The 19,403-nt window shown below is 30.0% G+C and overlaps 2 protein-coding genes across 3 annotated transcripts in view; one reads left to right on the forward strand and one right to left on the reverse strand.

Moving 5' to 3' along the window:
- Positions 1 to 72: 72 nt before the first annotated feature.
- On the reverse strand, positions 73 to 15,068 carry LOC108912622 (abscission/NoCut checkpoint regulator). The gene is made up of 5 exons (XM_018717907.1): positions 15,021 to 15,068; positions 14,786 to 14,961; positions 13,654 to 13,885; positions 8,836 to 9,060; positions 73 to 396 (listed from the first exon to the last, which is right to left on the reverse strand). The coding sequence occupies exons 1-5, from the start codon at positions 15,066 to 15,068 to the stop codon at positions 148 to 150; spliced, it is 930 nt and encodes a 309-aa protein (XP_018573423.1). The 3' UTR covers positions 73 to 147.
- An 865-nt stretch (positions 15,069 to 15,933) lies between these two features.
- The window catches only part of LOC108912629 (alpha-mannosidase 2), a 31,243-nt gene continuing 27,773 nt past the window's right edge, over positions 15,934 to 19,403 (forward strand). Inside the window, exons 1-3 of one of the 2 annotated variants that reach the window (XM_018717920.1) lie at positions 15,934 to 15,998; positions 16,457 to 16,629; positions 16,686 to 17,254. In XM_018717920.1, coding sequence (XP_018573436.1) covers positions 16,498 to 16,629; positions 16,686 to 17,254 — 701 coding nt within the window. In that variant the 5' untranslated portion in view covers positions 15,934 to 15,998; positions 16,457 to 16,497. Of the gene's footprint in view, positions 16,069 to 16,456; positions 16,630 to 16,685; positions 17,255 to 19,403 lie in introns of both variants that reach the window. The other variant, XM_018717919.1, reaches the window with a different exon arrangement.

Consider the following 19,403-nt stretch of genomic DNA (forward strand, 5'->3'; position numbering starts at 1 on the left):
TAAATTTGCCATTATACAGAACAGAAATAAAGGAAATATGTATATTTTAATTTAAATTACATGCTAGTGTTATTCTATTTTTTTCTTGTGAATGTTTTAAGATCAGTAACTAAATATAAATACCCGAGAAATATAAATAAATCAAATTTATTGAGATTTATATGGAATTACTCTATGGTCAGTATCACCCCAATTTTTGTGTACTTCTGTACTGCACTCGTTGCAGTATAAGTCTCCACTACAATCCAAACACCTAAATTTAGCATCGTTATTGCATAGCACACACCATGGCAATTCAGGCGACGAGGTACCATCTTGCTCTTCATCATTCGAGGGTCTCTTTTTCACCGATGTTTTCACAGGACATTTTTCATCCAATGCAACTTCATCCATTATCTAAAAAGAAAGATTTCAAATTGAACTTAAATAAAATCAAATATAAAATAAAAAAACTAAAATTGGTAAGTATTATTTTTGAGTATTAAGCTAATTGGAATTAAATATTTTTTATCACTATTCCTAGCTTTATATACCTTTATAGGTATAGCAGTGTTGGCAAAACTACAAGTAGCCATATGAGTATTAATCAAAATTAATTTTAATTAATTAATTAATCAGGTTAATTTTTAAAACTGATTGTGAGCATTTGGTTAATTTTATGCAAAACGAATAATTTTTTTCTATTTTGGTGTTTTGACAGATTTAAAAATGATCAAAGAAATTCTTGTGCCGTCAATCAAGGGTTGTTTTTATAAAACTATTGTTTCCTTAAAAAAAATAGAAAAAACAATAATGAAAAATATATTACTTGATGTACATTTCGAAAATTAATTTGTCTTTGTTTTCATTAAATTTGAAATTGTCAATTGTGGGTATTTTAATAAAAAAATTTGTATATTGTATGTTTGAAAGTAAAATAGATAATTTTTCAGAACGTAAATTAAGGTTTATTGGGTACGGAGGTACGTCTAAACGGTCTAAAGTCTAACGAAAGTTTCTGTAGATTCGCTAGTGACTAAAGTTGTAAGCCTTTAGATTTGGCAACGTTGCGCTTGGCTGGCGCGCTCGGCTCGGCGTTCGCTTGCTCCCGTTCGATCATTCTGTTTGTTTGGACACCTGCAAATTTCAAATAATACGCTACGTCGAGACCGCGTTGCCGCTATCACGCATATGGAGGATAAGTTAGTCAACAAAAGCAGTTTAAAGGAGAATTATTATAAATTATGTATCTTACAAGTACCTAATCGATTTCTACAAGCTGTCATACAGTTCCTTAGATATTGGTTTCCTATTTATACAAGTTGCTGTGGAAACTGTTTGTCAATTATTGCGCATTCTAAGTGGAAAGACTAAAAAAATCTGCATTCTCATAAGACTGTACTAAATCGTGAAAAATTATTTTATTAATATCTCGTCTCTTAGGTATCCAAACTAGTCATTTTTTTGAGGATGTTCTGCATATTAATAAGCTTATATTAATTTTTTTATGAATATCTGTTCGTCAATTATAAATCAGATAAACCTCCTTAAGTAAAATAGAGATGCATATTTGCATTAAGTATTGACGCAAATTTTTCATATTGCTTTTTCGTTGAAATTTTTTTTAGTCAAAAATAATGGGAATCTTAAATAAATTTTAGTTTTTTTGCACAGATGCCAAAATACTGAAAATAATAGAAAAAATTAAATTATAATACAAATAAATAACTAATGGAGAATGGAAACACTCTTGATTGAGATGAAAATAATAGACCTTATGAATAAACAACATGTAGGTGTTATGTAAAAACAAAACTAACTACATATATCTTGTATTTTTATCATTCATGTTTATTATAAATAAGTATATTCAAGAATATTTCAGTTCTACTTTGGAGACTGTTGTGTGATTTTTGGAATACACCTGTTTTGGATATTTAATCAAAATATCTCGAAAATAATATTGAAATATCCTAAAGAAATATTGGCATATATGGAACACAAACGAACGTATTTAATCAATATGTATTTAGTTCCTCCTTAATTTTTTATTCAACAAATATTTCTATATAATTGTAGTTGTATCTAGATGGTGTATTATATGAAAAATGTGAGGTTTCGTTAAATTAAAATTTTTCTTCAGAAACCAACTACTTGCTTAAGAAAATATTTTTTTAAACAGTGTAAAGCAGTAATATATATGTTTAGTAAATATTGGGTCAATTATCAACTAGTTAAACTTATAAGGGTGTTTGGAAAAGTTGGTACATCATTTTAGGAGGTGAAAGTAGAGCCAAAAATAGTAAGAAAAGTTTCTATAAACATTGGTCCTCCGGAGCACCGTTACTGAGATATGGTACTCGAAAGGGGTCTTATTATTTGGATATTTTTTAAAATAACTTTCTTTCTGATTAAGATAATGAAAAGATAATGAAAATTGTAGGTAATAATCATACCATAAGGGTCTTTAACTATCATAAGTTTCATCAAAATCGGTTATAAATAAAGATAGTTTTCTACCTTTAACAGAAATTTTTCGAATTTTTTTTATTCCTTTGAATTACCAATCACATAATATTATTTTTTAATGAATTATACTTTTTTGAAGAAAAAATGTTCCTACTTTTTTTTCAAATTCTGCGTAGTTTAGTCAGAAATAATTATTTTTTAAATAATGTATGGTCAGAACAGTAACTTAACTTTTTTCGTTTTCACATAGTCGGCATCTTTCATGGTAACAGTTGTAATGATACTAATGATTGCCACTTTCGCGTGTGATCGTTTAAATTCTTATGTTTCTTTATCTTCTTAGTTGTGATCTTTGTGCTTGACTTTGCATATCATTCGATTTTTTTACAACCATGAACCATCATGAGTAGACGCTCTTCTTACACTCGCAGTAGGATTACGTTAAAAAAATCCTAAAATTACTTTGTCAAAATAATGCCTACGCCTCCTTGGACGGCCAAATTCACGATATCTTGGAGTTAGGGCTCCTGATTCCACGGTTAGTAAAAGCATGATGGTTCATGGTTGTAAAAAAATCGATTGAAATGCAAAGTCAAGCACAAAGATCACAACTAAGAAACGTAAGAATTTAAATCATTAGTATCACTACAATGAAACTGTCACCATGAAAGAAGCCTACTATGTGAAAATGTTAAAAAAAGTTACTGTTCTGAGCCATACATTATTTAAAAAATAATTATTTCTGACAAAACTACGCAGAATTCGAAAAAAATAGTAGGGAAATTATTTCTTCAAAAAAGGATGAATACGCCCGGTATATGTAAAAGAGATATCCTGGCGAACCGCTGGCGTTCACGCACGCATAGCATTTTGTTGTATATTTTACTACATTGGAAATAATTAATAATTGTGTATAATTGGTTTTGTGAGTGAACCCTAGGTAAAAGTCGAGTGCATTCCCTTTTCCTTTTGCCCTCGACCTGAAGAAATATCAATTGCATCACATTTTGGTGAGTTCATTTAGTTTAGTTTAGTTTTTTTTATGAAGTCCACTTGAAAAGGGCTATTTGGGCCCCATTGGAGTCTAAGGGCCAAATTCAGAGACTTCCCTAAATCTATACTAACCTTTCACTCATATCAAACTTATTCTCCACTCAACTTAGGGTGCCCTCATCTCATTCCCAATTCTGATATTCAGAAATGTGTCTAAATGAGTGACTAACTTAAGTGTGCATCAAACCACAAATTACTAGATAAGGGAACAGTTGGCTACNAGAAACGTAAGAATTTAAATCATTAGTATCACTACAATGAAACTGTCACCATGAAAGAAGCCTACTATGTGAAAATGTTAAAAAAAGTTACTGTTCTGAGCCATACATTATTTAAAAAATAATTATTTCTGACGAAACTACGCAGAATCCGAAAAAAAAAAAGTAGGGAAATTATTTCTTCAAAAAAGGATTAATACGCCCGGTATATGTAAAAGAGATATCCTGGCGAACCGCTGGCGTTCGGCTACCGGTTTTTGTTGAATATTTTTTATTATTTTTTTCAATTAGTAGTAGTTAGTTTGATTCACGCACGCATAGCATTTTGTTGTATATTTTGCTACATTGGAAATAATTAATAATTGTGTATAATTGGTTTTGTGAGTGAACCCTAGATAAAAGTCGAGTGCATTCCCTTTTTCCCTTTTCCTTTTGCCCTCGACCTGAAGAAATATCAATTGCATCACATTTTGGTGAGTTCATTTAGTTTAGTTTAGTTTTTTTTTATAAAGTCCACTTGAAAAGGGCTATTTGGGCCCCATTGAAGTCTAATTCATTAAAAAATAATATTATTTGATTGATAATTCAAAGGAATAAAAAAAATTCGACAAATTTCTGTTAAGGGTAGTTAGAAAACTATACTTATTTATAACCGATTTTGATGAATCTTATGATAGTTAGACCCTTATGGTATGATTATTACCTACAATTTTTATTCCATTATCTTAATCAGAAAGAAAGTTATTTTAAAACATCCAAATGATAAGACTCCTTTGGAGAGCAATATCTCAGTAACGGTGCTACAGAGGACCAATGTTTATAGGAACTTTTTTTACTATTTTTGGCTCTACTTTCACCTCCTAAAAATTTATACCAACTTTTCCAAACATCCTGTATAACGATTTTTGCCGCACTATGGCAAAATGCCAAAATTGACCATAGGTTGACTTTTTGGTGGTTATTGGTTTAATTATTTAGTAACCTGAATAATATGAATTATAATAGCTGGTTAACTGTTAACACTAAGGTATAGTACTAAATGTCACCTTCGGTTGCAAATTAAAGTTATTTCTCAGTATTCCGACCTGCTAATTTTTTTCGATCAAATTAGAAGTTTTTTTATTTAAGTTACAACTTCCAATGGCATGAGTATACTAATTACAGGACGAGGAGAAACAGGGATATACAATATTCAAGTAAGTAGAAACAGGAACAGTTTTACAATAAATCTTTTGTACATATTGTAATGATGTCAAGTTGGCCACTTACTGAGTTTTATAGGTTTTTCAACACTGATGGAACAAAAATGGAAGCATATCAGAACACTGTTCTAAGAATAGGCAATTGAAAAGAAAAGGACAACTTTTATAAACCAGCTCAATCATCAATAATATTATTAATTTCATTACTTTAAGTAAGAAAATAACTAAGTTGATTTAAACTTATGTATTTATACCATGTAGATCTGACTTAATCTTAATTGACAGTATTAATTTAAGCAAGAAAATAGTATTTGCTTAATAATCAAATTTGTGATTTTCTAAAAACACTAAAACTGCATGAACTTTATTATCAATTAACTTAATTTCGACATACATAAATACATAAATTTGTAGTAATAAGCACTATCGAATAAAAACTATCGAAATATTCAGTGGCTGTAATGAAAATTAAAATCGTCATATTTTAATAATAAAGCATGGGACCCATACCGTTTTTTAGAAGATAATTTATATTGGCTTAGAAATTATAACCTAAAAAATAGTATGTTCCACGCTTCATTCTCAAAATATGACCACATTAATTTTCACCAGACGCCACTGATACCTATTTTAATTATTCGGTAGTCCAATAATCATTCGAATGAAAACAGTAAAGGTTCACACAAACTACCAGTTCCACGCCACATAATTCACATTACCATGTGCCATTGAACTACTAGTCACTGGTTGATAGTCGATGGTGGTGGTCACCGGTTAGTGTTAGTAAAACAAACACACACATTACAATTAATTAGGAGTTAAATGGATGACTATTATACTGTACTAACTTGTAATAAATCTTATTTCTTTCTAAAAATAAATAAGATATTCATAGTCTCCACGTCAAACAAATGAATGTATTAGCATAAATTTATTAGTTGAAATCTACTCATTACTAATTATTCAATAGCTGAATTAATTTGATAGTGCACATTACTAATGTTTGGTACATACTCAAAAATATTTAAAAACTAAAATAAAGTGTTTTCCATTCATACGGACAAGGCGCTTTACTAGTGAAAATTAAAATCAAGCAAAAAATTAAAGTACACCTAAGACGCTCTACGAGTAGAAAAATAACACAACCATCTTGTTTTGTTCGTGAACTTTATTCTAATTTGAGCCACCCTGTATCTTTCACCATTTCTGATACTCCATAATAATAAAACATTGTTATCTTGGACCTAGTATAGGAATCTTTTGATACATTGTTATATCATAACACTGTTCAACTATTTTAGAAACATTTTGTGTAAAAATAAACCTACACATAATGGAGTAGTTTCTTTCAACCGCAAAGAAAATGGAAATGTAATTTTTTTTAATATTTTCGTTAATTAGTTTATTTAAATGTGATTTTTTTTTATTTGAAATTTGATTTTACTTGTATCAAGTCATTAAACAAAAAATTAGAGAAATCATTTAAATGTCTATTGACACAATGCTTTTTAATTAGGATTCTATAAAGGCCTGCGCATGCATACGCGGTAGCGATGGCGGTGGCGTTACTCGAATTTAAATATACCGCTCGTACCGCAACATGTATGTTTTGACCCATTTGTTTCTATGTGTTACATTCAAACGCCACCGCCACCACTTACCTTACCGTGTATGTATGTGCAGGCCTTCAATTCAATGATTCCACATTCTTCATTAGAGGTTGCAAAGATCTCTTCAAAAGCCATGGGAGGAAACCAGTATTGCTAAATTCAGCGATTTGTCACATTTCAGATGGTTTTTTGTTTGCAAAACATACTTATAAAAACTATTTATACATGCAAAATACCAATTAAAACCATATTATTTTAAACTTATGGTTCATTTTTAATTTTTTAATTTGCAAATAGATATTATTTTGTTGTAACTGATTCTAGTTATTACCCTGTTAATATCTGTTGGTTTAGTGGTAAGCTAGAAGGAATGGCTTATACAAATGTGAAAGCAGTGATGCCGAGAACACATATTACCACTGCAATAACTACATTCTTCTATAAAATAGGGTTGTTGACCAAATTTCAAAAAGTAGATAATATAATTCTACACATACTAACTTAGTGTGTATACACAATTAGAGATTGAGAAATGCGTCAGAACAGTTTTAAAATAATTATTTAAAACTGTTGTTTTTATAACATTTCAAAACGGCTGTGACGTCACTTGTAGTGAAATTATGTGTAAATGATTGCGTAAAGGAAAACAATTGGAAGAAGGCGCTCTGTCAACACTGTCAGTAGTGTCAGTCTGTCAGTGACACTGTCGTATAAAATATTTTCAAGCAAAGGGCTATTTTCCTTAATCTTCAAATTCCTTTATTAAGTAAAATTATTATTTAGTAATAATCATTTAATAGCTTCCCTTATAATTAAAGCAGAATATGTGAATCGGCATTTGTGAAAGCAACTTCGCAAATTTTACCGAAAATTGATATTTTTATGATCATGAATTGAATTTTTTAAAAGAGAAGAGAGTATTAATATTGGCGAAATCAGAGGTATAAAAGCAATCAGGTAAGGATCAACATATTTAACAAATGATTTTATTGTGTTTATTTATATATATAGTGTAGTTCGGGAGTCTTTTGGAGATAATGCAATTGGCTATGTGGAATGTGGAACAAAACACCACTTAAATTTTGTTGAATCCATTACAATCAGGAAATTAATAACTATCACAAATACTCTTAATTGATAGACTGCTGTCACTAGTGTCACTTTTGTTTAAAATAGAGGAAACAGAGCAGCAGTGTTGCCAACTGGTTGAAACGGAATTACCGTACTGGCAGTTTCAAATTACCGTATTTTAGCTTCCAAGACCGTACTTCGAAATTGCACGGGGAGGGGCTTAGAAATAAACGTAGAAAATGTTTAAACCAATATGAGAACACTTTTTAGTTTTTTTAGCTGCTGGGGCAACTTCATTGTCACTGTTAGTGGTACTCGATAATTTATCAAAAAGGCAATGGCTGGGCCAGTCAGCTGTTTCGTTTTGATTTCGCGTATATAATATAATTTTTCCCTCAACATTTTAGTCACAGATTACTGAACTATGTATTTATCTTAGTTAATGTCGTAATTGCTCATTCGTATTTCTTCGGTATTTCCCTCAGAAAACCCTACCAGCCAGCATCTAAACCTCAGAGAGGTAGGTAGTGGGAGTGCGAGACGTGGAGAATGTGAAAATTTATCTAGTTCAGCTAGCAGTAATTAGATGGCGATATAAGTACAAACGCATTATAGTGACATCAAACAATATGTACATATTATCTGTGGTAAAATAAAGATTGAAAAAATTTCAATGATTAATAATTCTTGAGAAAGAAGAATAAGTAATACCACTTGTCAGAATTGTTCAAATACCGTACTTTAGGGGTACGGTAATGTAGTTGGACCGTATACCGTATTTTTGATCAAATTACCGTAAAAGTACGGTAATTACCGTACCATTAGCAACGCTGCAGGGTTTGAAGGACAATTTTGACATATTTTCTTCTTCAAAATTATGCAATAGGATTGCTACTAGCTTCTTGTTCAATTGCCCCTTATGATGTCAGACTATATACATATAGACATATATTTAAAATTTGACTATACAGGCAGGTTCTTTTATATAAAAGCTTTGACTCAACAACAATTTGTATATGGTTTGTTTTTATAGTGGACAACCTTATTGCTTTATTTAGCGCTGGATATGAAATTTTCACTTAATGACACCATAACACCTTTTAATTTTTTATAGGACTTAAATGAATTAATATTTATTAACTTATTTTCATTTTGTGATATAGTTAAAAAGCTAGGAAACATCCAATTATTTCAATTAATTTATATTTTTAGCAGCAGAAACGTTTTTATTACCTTTTTTGTAATCTTATCAACCTCCTCTTCGGAACCACTCGAATCATGCAAATTGCTGATGTACTGGCCCTCATTTGGTCTCACTCCTTGTTCTCGTAATGTAGCTAGTCTAGCTTCTATATCTTCTTGTGGATTATGAGAAAGTTCTATATCTCGTTCATTCATAAACTGTTCCAATAATGAATCTGCTTTCTGTTGGTCGGTCCTTGTATCGGCAGCATACACCTAAAAAGAAGTAGGTATTTACTGCAACAGTAAAATAATTACACATTATCATATTATACAAGGTGTTTAAAAAGAAGATAGCATAAATTCAGGGGTTGATAGAACAAAGAAATAAAATGATGGCCCTATTGTCTTTTGTTTTTGAGAATTAGGTCTTAAAACATGTTTTTTTTAGTGAAATGTTGCTCAAATTGTTTTGTCAAAGCAATATGTTGCACCGAAATTGTTACAAGTAAATTATACTTCAATGTTATTAATTTTTTACTATTTTGTAGAGGTCATTCGCTATGATCCATCTTAATGGGGATTTATAGTCATGAATTTGTGAAATGCAATGTGAGAGTATTATTCTGACCGATTAATTTCAATAAAAAACAAACATTTTTAGTTAAATCAGCCCGTCAGAAGAATATCTGCATTTTACAATTAACAACTGTATTGTAAGAACCTTGTTTTAGAATATATTTTTTGAGGTTAGCTTTTCTGCTTGTATGGAGAGTTGCCAAATGTGGCGATTTATCACCAGTGGCAACACAACATACTCGGATGTAGAGCTGGATCACTCGTTCATTTCAGATGTGCTGGCACATAGGACACAACTCATTTAAGTGTGCCGTTCAATGTGAGTCGTTCATTTGTACGACAGGTACTACGGAGCTATGGCTATGCTGAATATGCACACTGGCAGGAGGTGGTTCATATACAAAAAAAATGTTTTGACAAGTAACACAATCGTATTTATTACCTAACATGATGACTTACTTGTTTGCAAGTGTTTGGTCGGTGATCTTTGCATTTTTTCAATATAAATGGCAACAAAAAATTATTTTTTTTTGTTACCTAGACATTTTTAGACATTACATAAATAAAGGGCTTTACTTGAGATTCTATTGTTTGTAATTTCTAGTAAAGCAGTCGAGTATCGGGTGCTCAGTGTTCAATGCTCGCTCAAGATATATTAATGGTGGAATGAACGATTAGCTCCTTCACTGCGAGTCGTTCATTCATGGCACAAGATTATGTGCCGGAACATTCGTGCGAGTCGTTCATGAGCGACCCATTTCTACTCGAATGGCTCCCAAAAATTTCACATGGCAACTGGTGATCATTAATATTATTGTGGCGACTTAATTAATTTTCTAGACAATAGTAATTATTTGTATTATTTATATCTATGGTCAAGATACATGGTAATGATATTTACAGAAATATTTGATTTTTAAATATTCTTTCAGAATAAGAAATTGACGAGATGTCATCGAACATAATATTTTAACAAAGTTTCCTTTTATTTCAAACAGACTTTTTGGTTAGGTACTGTATTTCCATCTAGTAACAATGATAGATAAAATTTCTCTGGCAACCCTGTTTATATGTCACTTATCACAATATAAAATTTAATTTCACATAAAAATATTAGTCCTGATTGCCAAAGTCAACTACCTTCTATTCCTGAAAATTTGCTTTTTTATCAGTACATTACATATATTAAAGTAGACAACCTTATTGTCAGAGATTTTATAAATTTTTTTGTTCATTATACTAATCATTTTTTTATATCTAATGAACACAAATAAATGATTTGCAGTTTAACAGAATATATTTCTTTCATAAGTTATTATTAATAAAATCTTGTTCTCTTCTGTTTTTGGAAGAAATTGATTTCAATAGATCATCTTTGACATCCTAGCTCTTTTCTTTTATTCATGATTTCAGAAACATAACGCGTTACGATCCGAAATTTAGCAACCTTATTGGTTTCCATCAGATTGTAACGTGTTATGATTCCGAAATCATGAATAAAAGAAAAGGGCTCCTGTATTACAAAAAACCATTGACCTATGATCCACAGTAAAAAACAACTTATTTTTTAGTGTTCAGTCAGTCACTTAATTTATTTTATCTTATTTTTTTAAACAACCTATATATTTAAATACAATTCAAATTGCTGAGAAAACAGATTTGAGATTAAACTGAATAAATTGTGCTATGCTTATGCTAGCTATGACAAGCAGGCCCCCCGTAACCGGTTGTGCAACGCGTGCAACGCACGCGGGCGCCACTTCAAAGGGGCGCCAAACCGAAGGTTTGGCAAAAAATAATTTTTAAAAAACCAGAAAAAAAATATCAAAAAAAATTAAAAAAAAATAATACGCAGGGTGAATAAAAATAAGTGAATGCTCTTACTTGTCAAGTTTCAAGCAAATACTTAGTGGCCACATTTAGTTTGTTAAGGATTAACAAGTATTAACTTTCGGATTGACAGGTAAAAGCGTTCACTTGTTTTTATTCACCCGACCCAATGTAAGAAATATGAAATATTTATTTTGGTGCTACGACATATTAAATTTTCATACAGTTTTAACTTAAGGTTTTATTAAACACTTAAGAGATGAAATTAATAATTTTATCAATATTTGTATGTAATATAGGTACATAAATAATATTTTTAAGTTAAACTACTACTTTAAATAAAATCTGGTGCACTAAAAACGGGAAAATAATTATTAGGACACATTATGAGACTTTCTAAAGATTCTAATCTCTTTAAAAATTAACAATTAATTTAAAATGTGGGATGTAGGTTAAAATATTTTTTTAGCGAACTTGCCCCCCACGTTTTTATTTTTAATTGTTAAATGTTCCAGAGGTCAGGATATCTCAGAAATATTTTTACTTATACTTTCTATTTTTTAGTTCTTAGTTTTTCACTTGACTAGAACTAACTCTACTCTACGACTGAAACATTAAATGATAAAAAGACCTTTAAAACGAGGTATCACTTGATCTCCTTTTAATTTAAAATTTTTAAGGGCAGCTCTCACCCTCGCTCAGGGGTTGATACTGTGGGGTTAAACATAAAATATGATAATATAATATTTTCTTAGAAACCTAAAGTACGTGCGGAAAGTTTTGTAAGAATCGGTTTAGTAGAAGTAGTTCAAAAAGCTATTGCAAGATTAAAAACAAACAATAAACAACTATAGTGGTCGAGCGATATTAAGTAAAATCGTTTATTATTAAACCCTTATTTTAAATTTTTGTTAATATGTAACATTTTTTTTGTAAATAAAGAATTGCATTTTTTTAAACCAAATCCGAATATTATGCAGTATTCGTAAATCGCCAAGCTTGTCTATATACGTGAAAACTTGTCGAGCTGTAAAAATTGGTCCAGACTTGCATATTTCGGTGGATTTTTCCAGTTCGAGTCCAAACTGCCAGTTCACGGGGTATAAATTAAAACAACGAAACGGGTTAGCTAATCAGTTCTTGATATTCACACAAGAAAACGGAAGATAAATTAGACGTGTTTTAAAGTGGTAGAAAGAAAATATTCGATTCGATCAAGTGTTTAATATTTTTTGTTATTGTGTTTGCTGTGGAAATTAAATTGAGAATTGAGGGTGAAATGGTAAGTATTATATTATATAATACAAAAAATAATATAAATAATTGGACATATTCTAATAAAGTAATAAAATCCAAAATTAGTTTTTTTAAGGCATATCAGTTTATTTTAAAAAATTTAAATTATTATTATGTTATGTTAAGGAAAATATAAAATATGTAGGTATAAGGTATATAAAATATTAGATGCCAAAATAGCTTTGTAATACTTAAAGCATCGTTTGATTTTTAATAAAGTATTGATTACTATACATATGGGGTAATTATTAAAATAATATTTTTTATTTTTGGTTTGTACCAAAGAAACAAAAATTGAAGTTTCAAATAAACTTAAAAATGTATAAATATAAACTATGACTGCCTGGGCTAAATTATTAATTTTTAGCTTTAGATAAATAATTAAATTAAAAATAAGTGTAATTTAAAAAAAAAATTAGTTCTAAAAAAGCTTTTTTATCATTAAATATTTTTTATTTGTCTAGATGTTTGCCTACATGTGGGTTTTTCTTTAAAAAATACTGACGATAATTTCTTAAATAATTTTTGCAGTCGTTTAAATGATTTTATTAACTATTTTATATACAGGGTGGTGCTACGAAAACTCTAATGAATTTCCGCAGTGTGTCCTTCACAACTAAAATATTTTAATAGTCTCGACACTTATACGAGCTATACGTATACGTCAATTTTGTCAATGTAAATAGTCACCCTTTATATTATTATACAATAGTAAGATTCTATGTAAAACTCGAAACTCGAAGATCATCTCTTAAGATTTAATGGCTTTTGGGATATTTTAATTTTCATTATTTCAAATAATATAGCTTTTAACTATAATGGTATTATTATTTCCAATAAAAATAAAATAAAAAAAAATCTGTTTTATTATAAAATAAAAAAATATATATTTTTTTATAACTGGATTTCGTACATTAACAAAGGGCGCCAAAATAATGTCCCGCACGCGGGCACCGCTCAGCCTTGCGGAGGCCCTGATGACAAGTGTTACGTTAACACAAAAATACATTTTTATTTCTGACTCAAGTAGTTAAACAGTATGCATAGAATATAATTGAATCAGAATTGTAGAAACAGTATAACCAGCAACATTACATATTACATCAGATAAAGTGTAATCCATCATCATTCAACAATTATTTACAATAAACAGCATTTACTTACAAGTCTGCTAGGTCCTTCAACATAATTGTTTTCTCCTTTTAAACTAGCAAGTCTTTCTCTAATCTCACTTTCACTCGGTGGAGGTCTTTTTCCATCATCTTTTAATTTTTCTAATCGATCAACCAATTTTTGATCAGCAGGAGACAGACCACTTCGTAGCGCTTGTATTTTAGTGTCTTGTCTATATATTGTTATTGGTGGTGCTGAAGGATTTTCCAAATTTTCTAATCTCCTAAAGTAAAACAGATTGATTAATGTATCTCCAAAAATTTTGGTCGCATATTTAAATTTCTTAAAAATTATTAGTTCGCTAGAAATCGATTGAATTTAGAAACTTTTTTGTCGAAAATTTTTGGTTCCAAAGTCAAAGGAGCCCACAGAAAAGTGTCTTAAGGGGGTTCCACGCCAAAAAGTGTAGCACTATCAGATTCTACATGTATTGTCATAAAGCCCCTGTGTACCAAATTTAGTGATTCTCGTTCAACAGGGTTCTGAGATATAAAAAAGACTATTCTTAGGGGCAGATTTCAGCGGGCTGTAACTCCAAAAGAGGGGGTCACTTGGCAAAAATGAAAAATACGGGTCCCCTTTTGTCTTAAGAATCTATGGTCAAATTTTGTTGCATTAATTTCGGGACGCCTTGTGTATTAGTTCTACAATAATAACCTCCAATACAGAAGGCAACAGTTTTACAAATAGATAATATTCATAAGCAACAAAACTTAAATTTATATGATACACTCAAGTGAACAATAAACGGGCCATCTATTATAATTTTAACTTCTATATTCTTATATTAAATTTTCAAATAAACAGTTGTACTTATAAATAAAAATATATATTTCTTACTTTATTTGTTTGTTTATTCCATGATATTTTTTTTATAGTTGTACATTCGCATTAAATATTATCATCAAATTTACAAGGATGAAACAAATTCTGATTAAAGTGTGAAGTTATACAAAATTTAAGCTGTAGTTTACTTAATGCATATTGTATACGTACAACTGCCTTAAAATTATTTTTTCTCCAATTCCGGATTAACTAACAGTTTAAATATACATGTATACGGTCATGTCTTATATTTGACCACTATGTATACAGGTGCATTGTATTAGCATCTATAACTTACTTTATAAATATTTCTGGGGGTGAAATGATATTTTGCTGTATTGTACTTGAACTTGATGCCAGTTTGGAGTAACATAGCTTACAAACATTATATTCTCCAGAACCTTTACAAGGAATTTTACATTTTTGTTTTAAACACTTACTACAGAATGACAAGCCACAGTTCGAACATCCCATCTAAAATATATTTTGTTTACTGCTTCAATTTCAAAACAATTATATTCTATAATACGTACCTCTTTATGAAAGAAATTGAATTTTGTACTACAATGATTGCACGACATTTTAAAACATTAATAGAAAATTTTAAATTAATAGAAACTGATTAGGTGTACAATACTTTTATTAAAATTAATCGGCCAAATTGATAATTTTTTCTTTATATTGCAATTTGCAATTTTGCTTTACTACCAACTGCCAGTACTGCCACTGTCAAAGTAGAAATTAGACGTCGGTAAACAAGAAGTAGAAGACAGTTGTAGTAAAATGTGCATGTTTAATGTTGGTAATAGTTCTCGTCAGCTGATAGACGTCAATCAGTGCCAGTGCCGCCAGTGGTGTTGCATTAACATCAGCTGTGTTGCCAATTTGTGAGAAATTTCTCAAATTGTGACGAATTTTAATGTGAATGGGAATTTGTAATTTGAATTTGAAATGGTCAGAAATTTTGAGCACTCACGAAATAGTCTCCAACACATGTTCCGGTAGGTTTATATTCTTATTTCGTAAATTAAAATTAATAAATTTGTCTAAACTATTTTGTTTCTGCCTAATCTCACAAAAAAAAAAATCCTGTAAGTCGTTCCTATGACATCAGGTTCAGTTATAAAAAAAAATTATGATCTCATAAAAGTTTCTGGAAACTACCTATAACGCAGAATTGCAAATCCTCTATAAGTTTATGGAGGTTACAGATTTGCTTATAGGTGTGTACAGTATCGACCCAAAAGAACCTTTCTATTACGTTAGGTATTTTTTTTTCAACAGTAATACTGTATTTTTTTGTTTAATTTATTTTTAATTTTAAGAATAATTGAGGAATCCTCCATGATGCGCACAAACTGGAGAGGAATATTTTGTTGCAACATTGGCAACACTGATCGTCAGCTCCCTGATATTTGATTTGACAGATTTTAACAGTACGTATACAAGTTATACAACATAACATACGTGTGTTTTCTGTTTTAATTTTTAAGTCTGGATGTTTACCTCAAGTATGGTATACACAATTATAATTGGTTTAATATGATCGAAATACAATTATAAATAAAATAATAAAGTATAGTAAGTTATGAATAAATCTTAATTCATTGTAATATGAATATAATTTATTAACATAGATAACGAATTTATATTACTTTTACTTTTTGTAAATAATGTGTTATGTTTTGTTCAAGAATAAAATAAATTGTATAATATATTACATTGTAGAGAATGATAACAGGTTTTAAAAGACAAACAAATAACAAATAGTAATAAAAGATTGAAGTACCTATGTTGGTTGGTACATTCATCAAAAATAGGGTTGAAAAAAATTACATATGTATGTACTTATGTTTTATTTAAACATATACAAAGGAATTTTTAAGTAAATTTAAATTGAACTATGAAAATAACAGATTTTCCGTATTCGCCTATCAACTGAAAAATAATTTGAAATATTTATTTTCAGAGATGTATATTGAAAACATTGATTGAATATAATCGGAAACAATGAGATTAAAAAAGGTTGTGGCTATCTTTGGATCTTTAATTTTGATACTTATTATTTTTATGATATATTCTACAAAAGATTTAACAGGATTTCCAAATAGAAGGTCGTCCATAGACCAAGATTTTCAGGATGTAAGTTATTTTAATATTCTCTTATAATAGATATATTGCATATTTTTGTCTTCCAGAATAAACTGATCCACTTTGAAGACCGATTAAAACAACTTGAGGATGATCTTAACAAGCATAACAATGCGGTGTCTGAAATAAAACTAGTAATGAAAAATATGCTTCAACCCAGCTCCAGCACCCATTCTATAAAAAACAACTCTGTGCCTTCTGTAAATTATTTGCGTAAACGTTTTGCTGTTTCAGAAATAATGTATGATGTAAGTTGCCCAGTGCAGGTCAATTTTGTACCAAAAATGGATATCCAAATGCTTGATTTATATAAAACTCTAAATTTTGAAAATGTAGATGGTGGTGTTTGGAAGCAAGGGTGGAGAATAGAGGTCGATGAAAAAGATTGGAATAGGCATAATAAATTAAATGTGTTCGTCGTTCCTCATTCTCATAATGATCCTGGCTGGATAAAAACTATTGAAGAATATTATACAACACAGACTAAACATATTCTTGATAATATGTTGAGTAAACTACCTGAGGACCCCAGAAGAAAGTTTATATGGGCAGAGATATCGTATTTTTCCATGTGGTGGGATGAATTGGAGGAAGATGATAAAGAAAAAGTTAAAAGGTAAGTTAGTAAAAAGTTATTGAATGAATGAATATTCATATACCGGGAGATCCAGAATGATTGAAGTGTTTGGAGATCGCAGCCTGTGCCTGTCTCTGTCAATACTACAGAATTTTATATGCTAAATATGGTGTTAGAAACAGGCTGTGTTCCCCAAACGCTTCAATCATTCTGGACGTCTGTACTTGAAAATTTAGGTTGTTGACATATCAAAATAAAATTTTTTTCTTTTTGACATAACCAAAGTATGTACTTTCATTTACATACAATGAGAAAAAGACAATATCTAAGCAAGTATACCATTTTTTATGTTGATTACCTTACAATTTATTTTGTTTTATCACAGAGAAAAATGCTTTGTCAAAACTCTCTTTTATAAATTGTTTGTATTCTCTTTGGTTTTCAAGTATAATTAATTATTTTTAGTCATCATCAACACATTTTCAGTACAAATCTGATTTAATGTAATAAAAAATCGGAATTAATTGATAAAAATTAAATAATGCTTTATGGAGTACAGAAACTTGTAATTGAATTCAGTTAAAAAAAGAATCTAGATGCGCAAAAGATATATAACCCCATAGACAAAATTTTTAACTGATATTAGGATTAAGAACTGATTAGGATATCGAATGATACCTATTATGATTAACTGATATTAGGATATTAACAAGAAACAACTACTCTATGGGCTACATGCTTATGAGTAACTTATTTAGTTACTCATATGTAGGGTTGCCATATTTGGCAAAAGTATCGTCAGAACGGTGTAGAGGGGGAGAGAAATAATGAGCGAAAATTTGTTAGTAATTTTATATTATACTTTCAGAAACATAACATGTTGTATAAATAACAATAATGTTTTAACTTGTGGTTGCGGAAGAGAAGAAGCGCTTGATTGATAATACTTCTCAGATGATTTTACCTTTTTTAGCAATTCATTTTGTCCTCTTGCATATCGATAAAATTTTGTACATGTTATATTACTTGACATTGTAAAATTGCTTCCATAGTTTCTGGAAGTAACCGATTCCTATCATCTGTCCACTGAGCAGACATCAACGAAAAGACTCTCTCTACTGTGGCATTATAGGTGGGAACTGCAAACAAATATTAACAGAATTTTAATATTAGGGATTTTTATTCATAGTGTTCGGTATTCTTGAAAAAATAAAGCCACCTCTCTTCAACAGAACCTTTAAATTTCCAATCCTCTGAAGAAAGACTGACATAATGTCATTAATTTTAACCACGTGTTCGGAAGGCCTAATAAAAACAGAAAATCAAAAAAAAATTTTTTCTCGACCTTTTAAAAAATAAGCAAATTAACCCTTAACTCCCATTAATTCCGCAATCCACTTCGTAATAGGGAACGTGCCACGTAGGCCGGCAGAGTACACAACAATCGGACGTTGTAGAGAAACAACTGGTTTCCTAGTCGTTGTCTCGTAAAGTTTTGCAATTGCTTTCAAAATCAAAGTGCAACAGATCTCAATTTTATTAAGACTATGGAAGAATGAGTGAGTGTTTTTTAGCCGTATTTGCCATTTTGAAGAAGTAGGTACCATACAACTCTGAGAAATAATAATTTACACAATGAAGTATACATACTACAAACTGAATAATTACCTACTTGAACATTCGTCGGTTTACTGCCAAAAATGACCAAGTCGAGAAATTCCAATTTACGTTTTTCTTGCCCAAATCACTTTAAATTATACATATCGACTTGGTGACCTTCCAAAGTCTTTTCTCCAATACTTGCAGTGGGCAAAATCGTAACCAATTTATAGCCGTTCTCTTTTTATATTGTACAGAACACGCATGTAGAATTTGTTCAACATTATTTTTTTGAGAATTCACATATGGAAGCAAAATGTTTGCATTTTTACGCACAATGATCTGCTGAATATTTCTCGTCTATCACGCTCTAAACACAACAAAAACAAAAGAAGGAGCCCCTACAAAGTTAAAGAATTGAGATTTACAGATTTTCTTGATTTAAAAACTCTTGCCAATAAATTCATTAAGAATAAAAATAAAGATGAATAGGACAACAAAGTGGAATGGCTGAAAATTAAATGTATATGTTACGAAAAAAACAAAACTGGGTGTCATTTTATTTAAATATAGGGTCTCGTAAGATCAG

This window comes from Anoplophora glabripennis, unplaced genomic scaffold (assembly GCF_000390285.2).
Source record: "Anoplophora glabripennis isolate ALB-LARVAE unplaced genomic scaffold, Agla_2.0 scaffold650, whole genome shotgun sequence".
NCBI classification, from domain to species: Eukaryota; Metazoa; Arthropoda; class Insecta; order Coleoptera; family Cerambycidae; genus Anoplophora; species Anoplophora glabripennis.

Excerpts from the sequence above, each read along its gene's own strand:
- LOC108912622 (XM_018717907.1), bottom strand. The coding sequence starts at position 15,068 with ATGTCGTGCAATCATTGTAGTACAAAATTCAATTTCTTTCATAAAGAG. Across the intron at positions 9,061-13,653 it reads TTGAAGGACCTAGCAGACTT|GTGTATGCTGCCGATACAAG; the intron begins GTAAGTAAATGC and ends ACTTCTTTTTAG. Across the intron at positions 397-8,835 it reads TTGATAAGATTACAAAAAAG|ATAATGGATGAAGTTGCATT; the intron begins GTAATAAAAACG and ends CTTTCTTTTTAG.